This window comes from Ursus arctos, unplaced genomic scaffold (assembly GCF_023065955.2).
Source record: "Ursus arctos isolate Adak ecotype North America unplaced genomic scaffold, UrsArc2.0 scaffold_22, whole genome shotgun sequence".
Lineage (NCBI taxonomy): Eukaryota > Metazoa > Chordata > Mammalia > Carnivora > Ursidae > Ursus > Ursus arctos.
Window position 1 is genome coordinate 54,267,102 of NW_026622897.1, and position 13,929 is coordinate 54,281,030.

The 13,929-nt window shown below is 35.4% G+C and overlaps 1 protein-coding gene across 6 annotated transcripts in view; it reads left to right on the forward strand.

Moving 5' to 3' along the window:
- The window catches only part of RAB6A (RAB6A, member RAS oncogene family), a 96,263-nt gene extending 82,609 nt beyond the window's left edge, over positions 1–13,654 (forward strand). For all 6 annotated transcript variants that reach the window (XM_048217297.2, XM_048217296.2, XM_026518066.4 and 3 more), the window contains 2 exons: positions 10,521–10,587; positions 11,591–13,654. In XM_048217297.2, the coding sequence (XP_048073254.1) occupies positions 10,521–10,587; positions 11,591–11,655 (132 nt within the window). In that variant the 3' untranslated portion in view covers positions 11,656–13,654. The remainder of the gene's footprint in view (positions 1–10,520; positions 10,588–11,590) is intronic.
- The last annotated feature ends 275 nt before the right edge of the window (positions 13,655–13,929 follow it).

The following is a 13,929-nucleotide window of genomic DNA, read 5'->3' on the forward strand; positions in this document are numbered from 1 at the left end:
TTCTCTTTGCTATCACTTGATATATTAGGTATATGGAAAAATTCAGATTTTCCTAAATGAAATCTAAATCAAATCTACCAAATAACCACTGTCCAATTCCTGACTCTGGACAATTCACCTTAAGGTGTGTGGTTTGAGTTCAGTGCTTATTTTGCAAATCTAATGTTTATCATGCCATTGGAAACTTTGGCAGTAGGGGGGAAAATTGTTAACAAAAGTTTTCCCTAAAACAGATGCTTCTGAAATTTACACAACTTACTTACTGTTGAGATTAGGAATGTATTTTCCTCCATCCTATCTTTGGTAGAGAATAGAGTACCTAATGCCCAAACAAAGGTAAGAAAGGACAAAGAATTGCTTAATGATTTTAAACTTTAATGTGCATAATAGTTACCTAGAAACTTATATAAAATAATAGGTTCCTGGGGCACTACTTCTGGATACTGGTACAGTAAGTCTAGGGTAGTGCCCTAAAAATTACATTCTTAGCAAGAATCTCAGGGGATTTCTCATGCAAACTATACTTCGTATAAAGACTACTAAGCCATGGAGATGATTGAGGAAGTATGTCAAATCTATTTAGTTTGATAATTGTTCGGACAAATATTAATTCTCTAATCCCTGCTAGATACAAAAGACGGACTTCCTACATTTAAGAGGCTCAGTCTTATGTAGAAGCCAAATTTGTACATGAGGAATTAAATATTATGTATTCCGGTGCCAAAATGTGTCTTCATGGGGGTGCCTGGGTGGTTCAGTCGGTTAGGTATCTGCCTTTGGCTCAGGTCATGATCCTGGGGTTTTGGGATTGAGCCCCAGGTTGGGCTCCCTGCTCAGCAGGGAGTCTGCTTCTTCCTTTCCCTCTGCTGTTCCCCCTGCTTGTGCTCTCTCTCTCTCTGTGTCAAATAAATAAATAAAATTAAAAAAAAAAAAAGATACCTACTCTTATTGGTTCTGCTATATTAAGGCCTTATCTATTGCCTTGACTTCTACCATAGCTTATTAACTGATAATCTGCCTTAAATCTTGCCTCACTTTAGATTACCCTCCATCCTGCTATCAGTGATTGTTTTAAAATGCAGATTTAATTACTTACGAATTTTATCCTGAATTTTAAACAAAGTTCTTAGTATGCTATGCCCTGCTGCTCAAAATCTTGATCTTTGGCCACTATATACCTGTACTACACAGCTTAAAGTCCCCCAGGTTTACTGTGTTCCCATATTTCCATTGTATGTTACTGTCTGTCTTCCAAAATAATGTTCCTGTAATTTGTAATTAAAAACTTGGTTCGGACATAATCAAATGTAGATCAAGTGCCTTTCCTAATTATTGAAGTAACACCCCTTCTTTTAATACAGAAGTTTTTTTGTCACTTCTGCCTCCTACCATACTGAACTCCGTTTATTGAATGGAAGAATAATATGCTATGTTTTTTGAGCAGATACTTAGAGCTGCCATGTTATGCCCTAAGAAAAAAACCTATTTAATGAGGTTGACTCTGTGTTAAGAATTTTCTAAGACAGACTGAACAAGCTTAGAGAATCTAGGTTACATGAGGAATTATACTTCAGTATTTTCACTGCAATTTAGACGTAAATATTCCTACCTCTTGAGTTTCTTTGAATTCAGCTAAACATACATTGAATTTTTTTTCTCCATTAACTATTTTGTTGAGGTAAACATTTATGTACAGTGAAATGTACACATCTTAGATTTACATTTAGATGAATTTTGATAAATGTTAATTCAGATGTATTGACTTACATCAGTGAAGATATAGAAATATGTTATTTAATTTCCAAATAGTTGGGGCATTTCTAGATCTCTTACTGTTACAGCTTCCGATTTAATTCTGTTGTGGTCGGAGACAATACTAGGTAACATTTTAGTCATTCATAATTTATTGAGATTTGTGTTATGGCCTAGCATATGGGCTGTCTTGGTGAATGTTCCACTGGAAAACAATGTTTTTATATAGTTGTCAGGTATAATGTTTTATAAATATCAGTTATATGAAGATCGTTGATAGCATTGTTCATAAGTAGTCTTACTAATTTTTTTTGTCTGTAGTTCTATCAGTTACTGAGAAGGGAGGTATTAAAATCTACAACATTTGTATTTGCCTATTTTGCCGTTTAGTTCTGTCAGCTTTTACATCATGTGTTTGGAAATTCTGTTACTGAGTACATATGTATTTAGGATTGTTATCGTCTTCCTTACGCATTGGTTGTTTTGTTGTTGTTGTTGTTGTTGTTGTTTAGTGTTAAGTTCCTCTTTATCTTTAATAATATTCCTTGTCTCCAAGTCTTTATCTGATCCTAATATAGCCACACCAATTCTCTTATTGCTTATTGTTTGCTTGGTGTATCTTTTTCCTTGTAAAGTAGGTCACTGTTAGATGGCATATAGTTGTATCTCACTGTTTTTTAAAATCCAGTCTGAAAATCTCTGCTTTTTAATTGGAGTATTTGGTTTATTTAGATTAAAGTAATTTTTAGTGTAGTTGGGTTCATGTCTATTATTTGTTCTTTGTTATCTGCTTGTCTGTCATTTTTAGTTTAATCAGATATTTTTGTATTGTATTTTAACTCTTTTAGCTAAACCTTTCATACCTTTTTTAGTGATTGCTCGAGGGATTAAACTAGAGTTAATATACCATTTCATCTTTTGCACCTGTGTACTTTTGCTTTGTGTTATTGTTGTCACGTATTTTACATTTACATATATTATAAACCCTATAATAGATGTTTTAATTTTTGCTTTAAACAGTAATTAAGAGAAGAAAAAGGACAGTTTTTCTGTTTACCCATACATACATTTACCATTTCCAGTGCTCTTCATTTCTTCTACAGATACAAGTTTCATCTGGTATTATTTCCCTTTAGCCTAAATAACTTTATTGTTTCTTATTGACGTCTCCTAGTGATGAATTCACCCAGCTTTCACGTAGTCCAAAAGACCTTTTGAAGAATGTTTTTGTTAGTTATTGAATTTGGGGCTGACAGATACTTCTCTTCCACTGCTGTAAAGATGCCATTTCATTGTCTTCTGGCTTCCATTGTTTCTAATGAGAAGTGAGCTCTAATTTGTAAGTTCTCTGTATGTAAGGTGCTATATTAAAGTATTTTTTTCTCCCTCATTTTCTTCTTTCCTCTTCTGGAATTCCAATGGCACATCTGTCAAATAGCTTGATATTGTCCCACTGGTGCCGCAAGCGTTGCCCATTGATTTTTTTTATCCGTTTTTCACTCTTTTTAAGATTGGATAATATTATTGATGTGTCTTCAGGTTCACCAGTCCTTTTCTCCCATATCCAAAGTGCTTATTAAGTCCATCCAGTGAATTTATCATTTCAGATATTGTACTCAGTCCTAGATTTTTTTCTTTATATCTTTAAGTTTCCATTTCTCTGTTGGAGTACCCCATCTGATCATTGTGGCATTGTTACTTTCAAGACCTTGAACATATTTATAATAGTTGCCTTGAAATTGTTGTCTACTAATCCAACATCTGAGTCATCTCTGAGTCTGTTTCTATTGGCTATTTTTCTCTTGCCTCCAGGTTAAATTTTTCTGTTTCTTCATGTGTCTAGTCATTTTTGGTTGTATGCTCAGCATTGTGTATAATACAATAGAGACTCTGGTCTCTGTTATTTTTCTGTGCAAAATGCTGAGTTTTATTGTGGCAGGTTGTTATATTGCTGGCTGATCACCTTGAACTTGTGGAGTCTTGATATTATGTTTTGTTTGGGTGGATCAGGGTAGGAAGCCTGAGGTACTTATCAAGCTTTTCTGTCTTGTTGGGATTCAAACTCTAAAGTGCTCTAAAGTGTATCGCTGGAGCAGGAAGTAACTAAAATCTCTGCTCATTTCTTCCATCCTTCTAGCTGTTGCTTTCAGATGGGCATCTTGCAGTCTCTCCTACATATGTACCATTGAAGAATCAACTGAGATTTGCAGGAAATTTATGTGTAGAATTTAGGGTTCCTCTTGGCTTCCTCCTTAGTTATTTCCTTCCTCAGTCCAGCCACACTAGCAGTCCACTGACACAGCAAAACTTTAAAACTCTAGTTTTCTGCATGAGTTGTGGCCACCTCATATTGCACAGTCTAGGAATGGCTCTTGGGAAAACCTGTATAAACATGGATCTTACCTAGTGAGTATGGGTTCCCTTCTTCCCAAGGTTGAATTCTCCCTAATGGGTATCTGCTTTGTGTTGCCCTTTAGAGCCTTCAGATAATTGTTTGTCCAGAGTTAATAATTGCCATCTGCAAGAGTGTTAGTCCCATATAAGTTAGTCTGCTGTTACCCAAACTGGAGATGATACTAAACTTATGGGGGGTAGGGGCACCTGGATGGCTCAGTCGGTTAAGGTTACTAACTCTTGATTTCAGCTTGGGTCATGATCTCCGGGTCGTGGGATTGAGCCCTGTATCTGGCTCTTTGCTCAGTGAGGAGTCTGCTGGAGATTCTTTCTCTCCCTCTGCCCCTCCCCTTTGTGTGCACGTGCACTCACTTTCTCTCTCAAATACATAAATCTTAAAAAATTAAACTTATGAGGGGTAAAATAATACCTGATAAATGTAATAACTGAGACTTACATACTTAGCATGTACATACTTAGGTTTTTCTAACATGGAAGGCCAGTCAGTTTATTCCTGAATTCTGTATGTTATTTAGCATCAAAATAAGTGGATTTTTGACTTAAATTATATATTCTGTAAGTAACACATATTAACAGAAATTACTATGAAGAAATAATCTCAGACCCCTTCTGGGATATTTGTTGTAGGTCAGTCACAATTCAGAAATGGTGCTGGTATTCAGAAATTTACCAAGTAAATTTCATAGTCCAGTCACCGTCTTGGAAAACACTGGGAATCACAGTCTTACATGCTTGTTAAATAAGCATTGCGTGTGTTTGCTCAGCTGTATATGTTTGCAGAGTACAGTTACTTTTGGTGATTGTGCATTGTACTCATTTCATTTGAGAAAATCATGTGCTTTCACTGGAAGTTACATGGTAGTCTTTTTGTATAGATGTGTTTATCAGTATTAAAGGTACCATCTAGTTGTATTTTCTACATACAGAGATATTTTCTAGCTTTCTGCTAACCTGCTAATTGGATTCCTCCCTACTCCCTTATATACTGGGTTATAATACACATAATAAAAGCTGAAAATGGACTTTCTCTACTGCTCTGTTTACTTTTTAAACAGTTCTAGGAAAGATTTCATTAGTGATGCATCATTAATGTCTGACTATGTTTCAAGTGATTGGGCCTAAAAATTTCGGCTTAAAATAAATTTATTCCTGACCAGTACTGCTACTTTTTCTTATTTAAAAATGTTCTGTGCTTAACCCCTCTGCACTTTAATCTTGTATAAACACTCAACTCTAAAACTCTGTTTATGTCTTAAAGAATATTGTTACAGTTTTGTTTTTTAATAAAAATACTGTCGGGCCTAGAACTACAATGAATAATAATACCAAGCATGATAATTTATATTACAAAAGATATTTAAGTAATATTTTTCATTCCATTCAGTATTTCATAGAAAAGTAGCCTATGCAGGCATCTTGGTGGCTTGGTTGGTTAAGCATCCAACCTTTGATTTCAGTTCAGGTCATGATCTTAGTGTGATGAGATCAGTCCCCATGTTGGGCTCTGCACTCAGCAGGGAATCTGAGGATTCTCTCCTCCTCTCTCTGCCCCTCCCCCTATTCTCTCTCTCTAAAATAAATATTTTTTAAAAAAGCATGTGGTAAATATTTTAACCCTTATTTTTCTGTTTTTTAAAATGCAATAATATTGCTTTCTTTTGTGAAAGTGGTATGGTGTTTAAATTGCTGGAGGAAATGGTAATGAGAAGGTAATTATTTAAGGCTTCACCTGACTTTTCATCTGAGAGTTAATACATTCTTCTAGTAAAGTATTAAGTGTGTGGGGTGTCACCTTTCTTACTATATTCTTTAATTTTATAGTACTGGCAAATGGGAAAAGAAGAGAAACACTTCTTGATCTTTAACTTCTAAAATCATCAGTGCTTGTCAGAAAAAAAAGATTTGTTTGAAAGAAAACTAGTGGTAGCTGATGTACATCAGTGCTAACAGATCAGTGAAAACTTACATATATACAGTGGGGTTATGCACATGTGCATGTGTGTGTGTAAATTATGTTATACCTGTTGAGAAGCACATGTACTTAAAGCATTGGTGGGGGGGCGCCTGGGTGGCATAGCGGTTGGGCATCTGCCTTCGACTCAGGGCGTGATCCCGGCGTTGTGGGATTGAGCCCCACATCGGGCTCCTCCGCTGTGAGCCTGCTTCTTCCTCTCCCACTCCCCCTGCTCGTGTTCCCTCTCTCGCTGGCTGTCTTTATCTCCGTCGAATAAATAAATAAAATCTTAAAAAAAAAAAAAAAAACATTGGTGGGGATAGTGACTTTTCTACATCATTATGTCCCATTCTGCCATAGTTCTAGACTTATAACAGGTCTTCATCTTATGCTTTTATCATGTACCTTAATTCACAAGTATCAATTACCTGCAATCTGTAAGACCATTGTAGTTTCTTTGGAGAATTTAAAGTTATGTAAAATGTGATCTTGATTTCTAAAAAGCTATTGATAGAATTGAGAAGAGTCACATTCTCATGAAAATTATGTAGTAAAGGGTTAGGTAATACGTGATAAATGCCTAGCCAATACTACAGAGACAGTAAGATCCACAGAAATTATTGAGATGTAAAATCAGGGCTGTCACAAGGAGGCATATTTGTTGAAGAAATGAATAAGATTACATATAGATAGAATGATCAAGGGAGGCCCCATCTCAGTCATCTGTGATTCCTAATAAAGCAGAAGCCTCTGTTAGCGTATCATTGGCATTTAAGAAACGGGTTTTCCTCTAATGATTATTTAAAACAACTTAATCCCCTAGGCACATATTACATATTATTTCTGTAAGGATAAAACTTTGCTTTTTGTAAAGATTTTCCTTGGCTCATTTTAGGGTGTCCTGGGTTGAGTTTAGGTTAGTGGCATTGATTCCTTTAATCTAATTGCAATATTTTGAGGGAACACCAAGTTTTTCAAATACAGTGGTTAAAGCTATAGATAAAATTTTTTAAGTCCTAGAAAATAGATTTTTTATGTCTGTAATATGTGTATGTAATAGTATTTCACGAAGCAGATTCCTCTTACCCAGGGTTGTTAGCTGTTTCCTCACAGAGGCGTTTCCACAATGCTTTTCCATATACAAAAAACTTCCATTTATACTAAGCAGTGTAAGGTAGTAGGAAAAAAATGTGAACTTTGACATCTCAGTTCTGCTATTTATTTGGTGTATGGTAAACGCTCTTTTTAATCTTAGATTTTTATTAAATGAGGATATTAATATCTTCCTCACAAGTTACTGTGAGGATTAAAATGAGAAAACGTGAAGATTCTGACAAAGTAAGCACTCAGTATTAGCTTTTTTGATTACTTCACACTCCTTACAAATTAGTGTTACAGCATAGGTCTTTAACCATGACTGCACATTAGAATCATCCAGAGATCTTTTAATGAAACACTGAGGGCCCCGCCTCACCCCAAATTAATTAAATCTGTCTTTGTGGGTGGGACCCAAGCATCTGGTTTTGCTTGCTTTTAGTTTCCCAGGTAATTCTGATGCATTAGGTATTGAGAACCATTGGTATAGAATGAAGGACTTTACACATAACCTTTCAAGGAAACTTAAATATTTCTGATGACTTTCGAAGGTAGAAATAAGTTGAACTTCACAACTGTAGCCCCCTTTTTATTAGAATGTAAGGGTTAGGGAAATTAATATCCTTGAGGTTACAAAGCTATAATAATGGGGTAGTTAGTACTACAGTTTCTTGATTCGAATTTTATTCTATTTCTAGAAACCCATTAGATACTGTGTTATATTATGGGAATAGGTAGACAGGTAAGAATATAACAGTACCATCTCTGAAAGACCTCTTTAATTATGTACATTTTTTAATGCATCAAAACTTGTAAACGATTTTACTCCATTTTCACAGAAAGTAAACCTTCCCAGTGCCTCTGCCACAAAATTTGTATATATATATATATTTTTTAAGCTAGCCTGTAATAAACTTTGATATCCTTAAGAGTGGGAAAGATTGTGCATTTTGAACATTTAAACAGTTTAATAAATATTTCATGTCAGAAGCAAACTATGAGATCTTGGGAAGGTTTCTAGATATTCTAAGTAAGAACATTTCGGCTCTGCCCTAATACTTTCAGGTCTTTCCCAACCCTCACACCTTTCCCACCAGTTTTAAATAGCTTCTTAAAGCAGAATGTTAACACCTGTTGGCATTTTGTTATAGTCTTAGAATTCCCTCCAAAATTTTATAACATTTGGAAAAATTTTCTGTTCCCCTAGCCCACAGGACCATGAGTTATTATGACCGGTCTGTAGTAGAAATAGAGCTACTGTTTATTACAGACTTTCTGTATCAGTTCTAAGCAGTTTAGCTAATAATCTCCCTTGATTTTCACAATAATCTAGTTAGTTACGTAAACTACTATTTTAAGCCCATTTTACAGATGAGAAAACTGAGAAACAGAAAGATGACCTAAGTAGCCTGCCAAGAATATAAACTTTGCACTTCACCTTTTATTTTTTAGCTTTTTGCCACTCTGCCCTATCTTTAAAGCACTTTCAATATGTGATTTTTAGATCTTTGTAGCCATAGTAAAACAGCCAGAATCACTGATAAAAGTCCTAATGCAACCTGTTGTTTTTAATGTTTTCCTTTGCCCAGAGGCCAATTTTGTATCCTTTCCATGTCTTTTCTTTGTCTGGCCTTAAATATATAGAGCTTCTTTCTAATCCTTTTACATATTTTGTGCTCTAGCCAGTCTGGACTACCTAAACATTCTTGAATATACCTTGTGCTTTTCTCCGAACCTAGTTTGAGCATTTGATTGTCTAGCAGCTGACAAGTGTGGCACTGTATCCCAAATGGGATATAAATGGGCACTGTGCATCCCAGAAATTCATTCTATAATAGTGATACTCAGTCTTGGTCTCAGTAATTTTAACACTTAGCCATCTAGCCTTAATGTATAGTCTGCACATTTCTGATTTCAGTAGTTTCAAGGACAAGGGAAAAGAATATTGAGGCTAATGACTAACTTTGATATATCTCTAAAATGCTACTAAACCTTATAGAACCAAGACAGTTACACTTTTTCTCAAGTCTTCCCTAATCCTACCCCACCAGGCTGTTGCCTACAGATAAAACGTTCATTTTCTATATTCCTTTCCCTAAACAGATTATGTAGTAGAGTTCTAATCTTTCATCTCGTCTTCTGTTGTTTCTGTTCCTTCTCATTTTAACTCAGCGACATTTGTGAAGCACTTAAGTTCTAAGAGCTTTTGCATAATAGTATGTTTTTCAGCCAAGTGAAATACTTAAACTGCCTTTAAATCCCAACTGAAGTGTCACCACCTAAAGAATTTTTCCCAGTGTCCTGAGAAGGCCCTTCTGTTCTCATATCATTTTGTATTTCCTTGGTTTATGGCACTTACCACATAAGATAATGGATTGTTTGTATCTTTCTCTCTTACCAGACTGTGAGCTCCTTGAATTAAAAAGCTACATCTTGTTCATTTCTCTGTCCCTAGAGAACCTGAGACAATGACTCAAACAAGCAGGTATTTAGTACAAGGGAGTTACATCACACATGCATTTAACTTTTAGGAATTTTATACTGCATGCCAAAAAGAGAAATGATTGAGATAATCAGCCAGTTTCACCTGCCATTCTACCCAGTGAGTATATGCCCTAGTATTAGGCACATAATAGGAGGTATGAGTCTGTTGTTCCTTCAGTTTCTGTTCCCACATGCCTCTCAGAGTGACCATCTCGTCATTCTTGAGTGTGATTCTCCTTTTGAGGATAATTTTTCATAAATCATACCTCAGACACAAGTCAGCCACTTCCACTGGTACTTTTTCTAGTGTTGGAGGAAAAGCCATCTGCATTGGATTTGAGAGGTAGTGTGTTGGTTTCTAATATAGTGCTTTTGTAAGAAATTATCCAGGGTAATTTTGAATAGAATGACTTTCACTGTACACTCACTGCCTTTAGATACTAACCGTTTATAAAAGATAGGAATGCCACTTTACAGTTTTCCTAATTGAGCAGTCTTCTATCCTTACTCTGCGTTGTTACAGTATGTTTTTATGACTCAAGTGACATTTTTGCTGCTTACTACTTAGCTGTGTGTTCATGCCTGATCTCACCAGTTGGAAAGTAAGGATCATATCTTTATACCTCTTTGTATATGGCATACAGCATATAGTATTTATAAAATAAGTAGACATTTTAATATGCTTTCATTATGCTAAGGTGTAAGTGAGAAATAACCCAGAAGCTGTATCTTTTAACTTACCTTCCAGTGGTCATCCACTTGCACTTGATACCATTTGCTAAATTTTCCCTTCCAGTTATCACATTTCTTTTTTCCACAGCTCTTCCGACGTGTTGCGGCGGCTTTGCCTGGAATGGAAAGCACACAGGACAGAAGCAGAGAAGACAGTATCCTTTTTGTTTCATCAGAAAATTTTATTGTTAACTAGTCTTTCGAGCTGTACTTGGTTGGCTAAGGAATATTATGCTGTTGCCTTTTACAGCCAGGAATTGATGGCTTAGGAGCGTGGAAGCTCCAGGGTTTTTATGGCAAAGAGATCTGGTGGTTCAAGTGTACCCCTTTGCAGCCTGCGGCTCCCTACAGTTAATCAGTGAGAGGGTTTGTGTTTGTTTCCTTGCTTGATTTTTAATGAACAGGAAACTTAGAATCCCAGCCTTCTGCCTTTTAATTTTGAGTCCTTTTGGCTCTGGGCTTTTCCCCTACAATGTATATCATATTTTCCTCCCTTTGTTTTTCTAACATTCAAGCTTTCTGCTTGGCACAGGCAGGAAATAACTCAGTCTGGAGTTTTATTGTGGCCCCTGCTTTCAGAAACAGGACGTAATAAAGCACACCTAATAATAGTTATTTTAAAGAATTTTAAGTTTAATATTTTAATTGTTTTATATTTACCTTTAGTGCTTTTCCATATGCATTTTTATTACGCCATAGAATTCGTAGCACTTTGTATTCAGCTTTTCCCACTGCTAAATGTTTTATGTTTTCTGAGCCTTTATTACTTTTAATAGGATAATATGTTCTATAGAGTTGAAGTCCCATCGTTCATTAAATTCTCTTCCTTTGCTAGAACTCTTTGTGGGCTATTTTCAGATTTTATTATAGATAATCCCATAAGGAGCATCGTCTTTCACATGGTTTCTTGCTCCTGTAATTTCCTTAGAACAGAGTCCCATGAATAGGGCTTAACCTTATTCTGACCCTTGTTGCATATAGTAGATATAGGTGAGTTTATTTCGTTTGAGCACCTTGTACAATGAAATAGCTGTGTAGGAAATAATGACTGTATCCACTCTGAAGCCAATAGGAATGGAAGGGGCTTGCAAGAGATGTCAGTGTTAGCAGAATTGGAATTTCACTTTCCCATTTATAGCTCCTTAACTTTTGTTTCAGTGATTGATATAAAACTGGAAAAGCCTCAGGAGCAACCAGTCAGTGAAGGAGGCTGCTCCTGCTAATCCCCCCTGGCATCTTTAACTTTTCTCCAGAAGCTCACTGCTTTGGCCCCCTTACACTTTCATTGACTGCAGTGTGAATATTGGCTTGAACCTTTTCCCTTCAGTAATAACGTATTGCAATTCATCATTGCTGCCTGTCTCGTGGAGATGATCTATTAGCTTCACAAGCACAAAAAAGTCAGTGTCTTCATTATTTATATTTTACAAAAAGCCAAATGATTCCAACATATTCCAGTGATAACTTTAAAAATTAGATACATTTTCTCAACTTTTTTTTCCTTTTCGATGTTAGGATAATGTACTTGAAAATGATGGAAATTTCAGCAGTATGTGGTTTGGTTAAGGAGCAGTTGTTCATAGCAGCACTTGCCTACCTACTTGATCTCTCTCTGCTTTTCTCATCTGTCCCTTACTGCATTCCCTGTTCTTACTCTCTCTCCCTCAAAACAAGTGAGGTATGACAGAGCAGCAGTCAGACCAAGCCCATTGGATCCTTCAAATTTAGCGATACCACTTGCTCAAGCCTTGGGCCAAGATGTCCAGACAATTATTATTGAGCAGTGGGTATAAATTACTTTGACTTTATTTGGGGCAAAAACTCAACTATCATGGTAGGCAGCGCTTGAATAAGACAAGGGTTCTGTTGCATCTTCAAAATGAGTCCTAATGAACACACTGAGTACTTAACAAGTTAAGTGAACATAAAATGTGTTTCAGACCAAAACAGTTGACCCTTTCACATGTTAGTCTCTGGGAGAGAAGGATAACAGTGCTTCAGAGCATGTTTTTAATACTGAATTCTTCCAGTGAATTATTTCTCCCAGGATTTTAAAATTGTCAAGATAAAGTTACTCTCTTTCTTTAAAAAAGAAGAAGCAGAAGAAGAAGAAAAAAAAAACTTTTGTAAGCAATAGATTTCTCTTGGGTTTTCTTTCTTTTTTCAAAAAATTCTATGCAGGCAAGGCACTATAGAAGTCAGATTCCTTTTAGAAGAACCAGTGGAAGAAATTAAACTTGACGCCTTGATCAAAACTACAATAACCAGTAGAAACAATGATATCTAAAGTTTACCAACAAAAGAATCCTCAACAGAATAGCAAATACTTTGCTCAGGACATTTGAGGTCAAATTGAAAATAGAAACAGTTTTCTTATAAGCCCTTAGAGGCAGATCTGGAAAAGCATACATAGAAGAGGGAAAGGAGAGAATGGAAATAAAACTCAATATTATGCAGATTTATGCCTTATTTTTTAGCATTTTTTTTAATGTTGGGTCTTTCAGGCTGGTTTTGCTTTTTATTAGATCTGTATAGTTTGGTTAATTAACCAGTGATTTAGTTTTATATTTAAGCTACAATTAATCTTTTTTCTTTGGTGATATTTATTTCTTCGCTTTTCTTTTTTTAACTACTTTCAATTTTTAGATGTTTTGTCCAAATCTATTTAGAGCTTCATCACCATGGCAATATATATTTCCCTTAAAACACTGTAAACAAATATACTAGGAGTGCACCATTTTAATCTTTACTAGTTATTGTGAGATTGCTGTGTAAGTTAATAAACACATTTGTAAATACATTGTTTGCAGGAAGAAAATTTCTGAGTTACAGCTCAGGAAAAGCCTGCTGAATTTACGTTGTAAGCATTACTTAACACAGTATAAAGATGAAAAGACAACAAAAAATAATTCATACTTCTTCATCCCCTCATTGCAGCAAAACCCTTAACTGGGAGAACCTTATTCCCCTCTTTCCTCTTCCTTCTCCAATTCCCACTTATTGTCACTTTGTAATATTCAGAGAGCACTTGGATTATGGGTCTGAATAGAGAAATGCTTTCAGATAATCATTAGCCCACATACCAGTAACTTATACTCAAAGATGGGATGGAGTTGTAAAGTGCTTTTATATAATACAATATTATTGTTAAAGGCAAGGGTTGACTCTTTTGTTTTATTTTGACATGGCATGTCCTGAAATAAATATCAATTCAATATGGCAGATGGATCATATTCTTTATTTGGAAGAAGTTGTGATTTCTGACATGGGGGTGATTGTCTTCCTACACTGTAGTGTTTGACTCTTTTTATGTATCTTTAAAACAGTAACCAGTTATGCTGCTTTTTAATATTGGTCCTTTTATTTGGCTTGGGATTCTTCAACTGAAGCAGTGAAATGTGTTCATAGTCCAGATTTTTTTTTAATAAACAATTTTGCTGCCAAAAAATACATAAATAAAACACAAACAAAAACAATTATTGACTTGGTTTTCTATT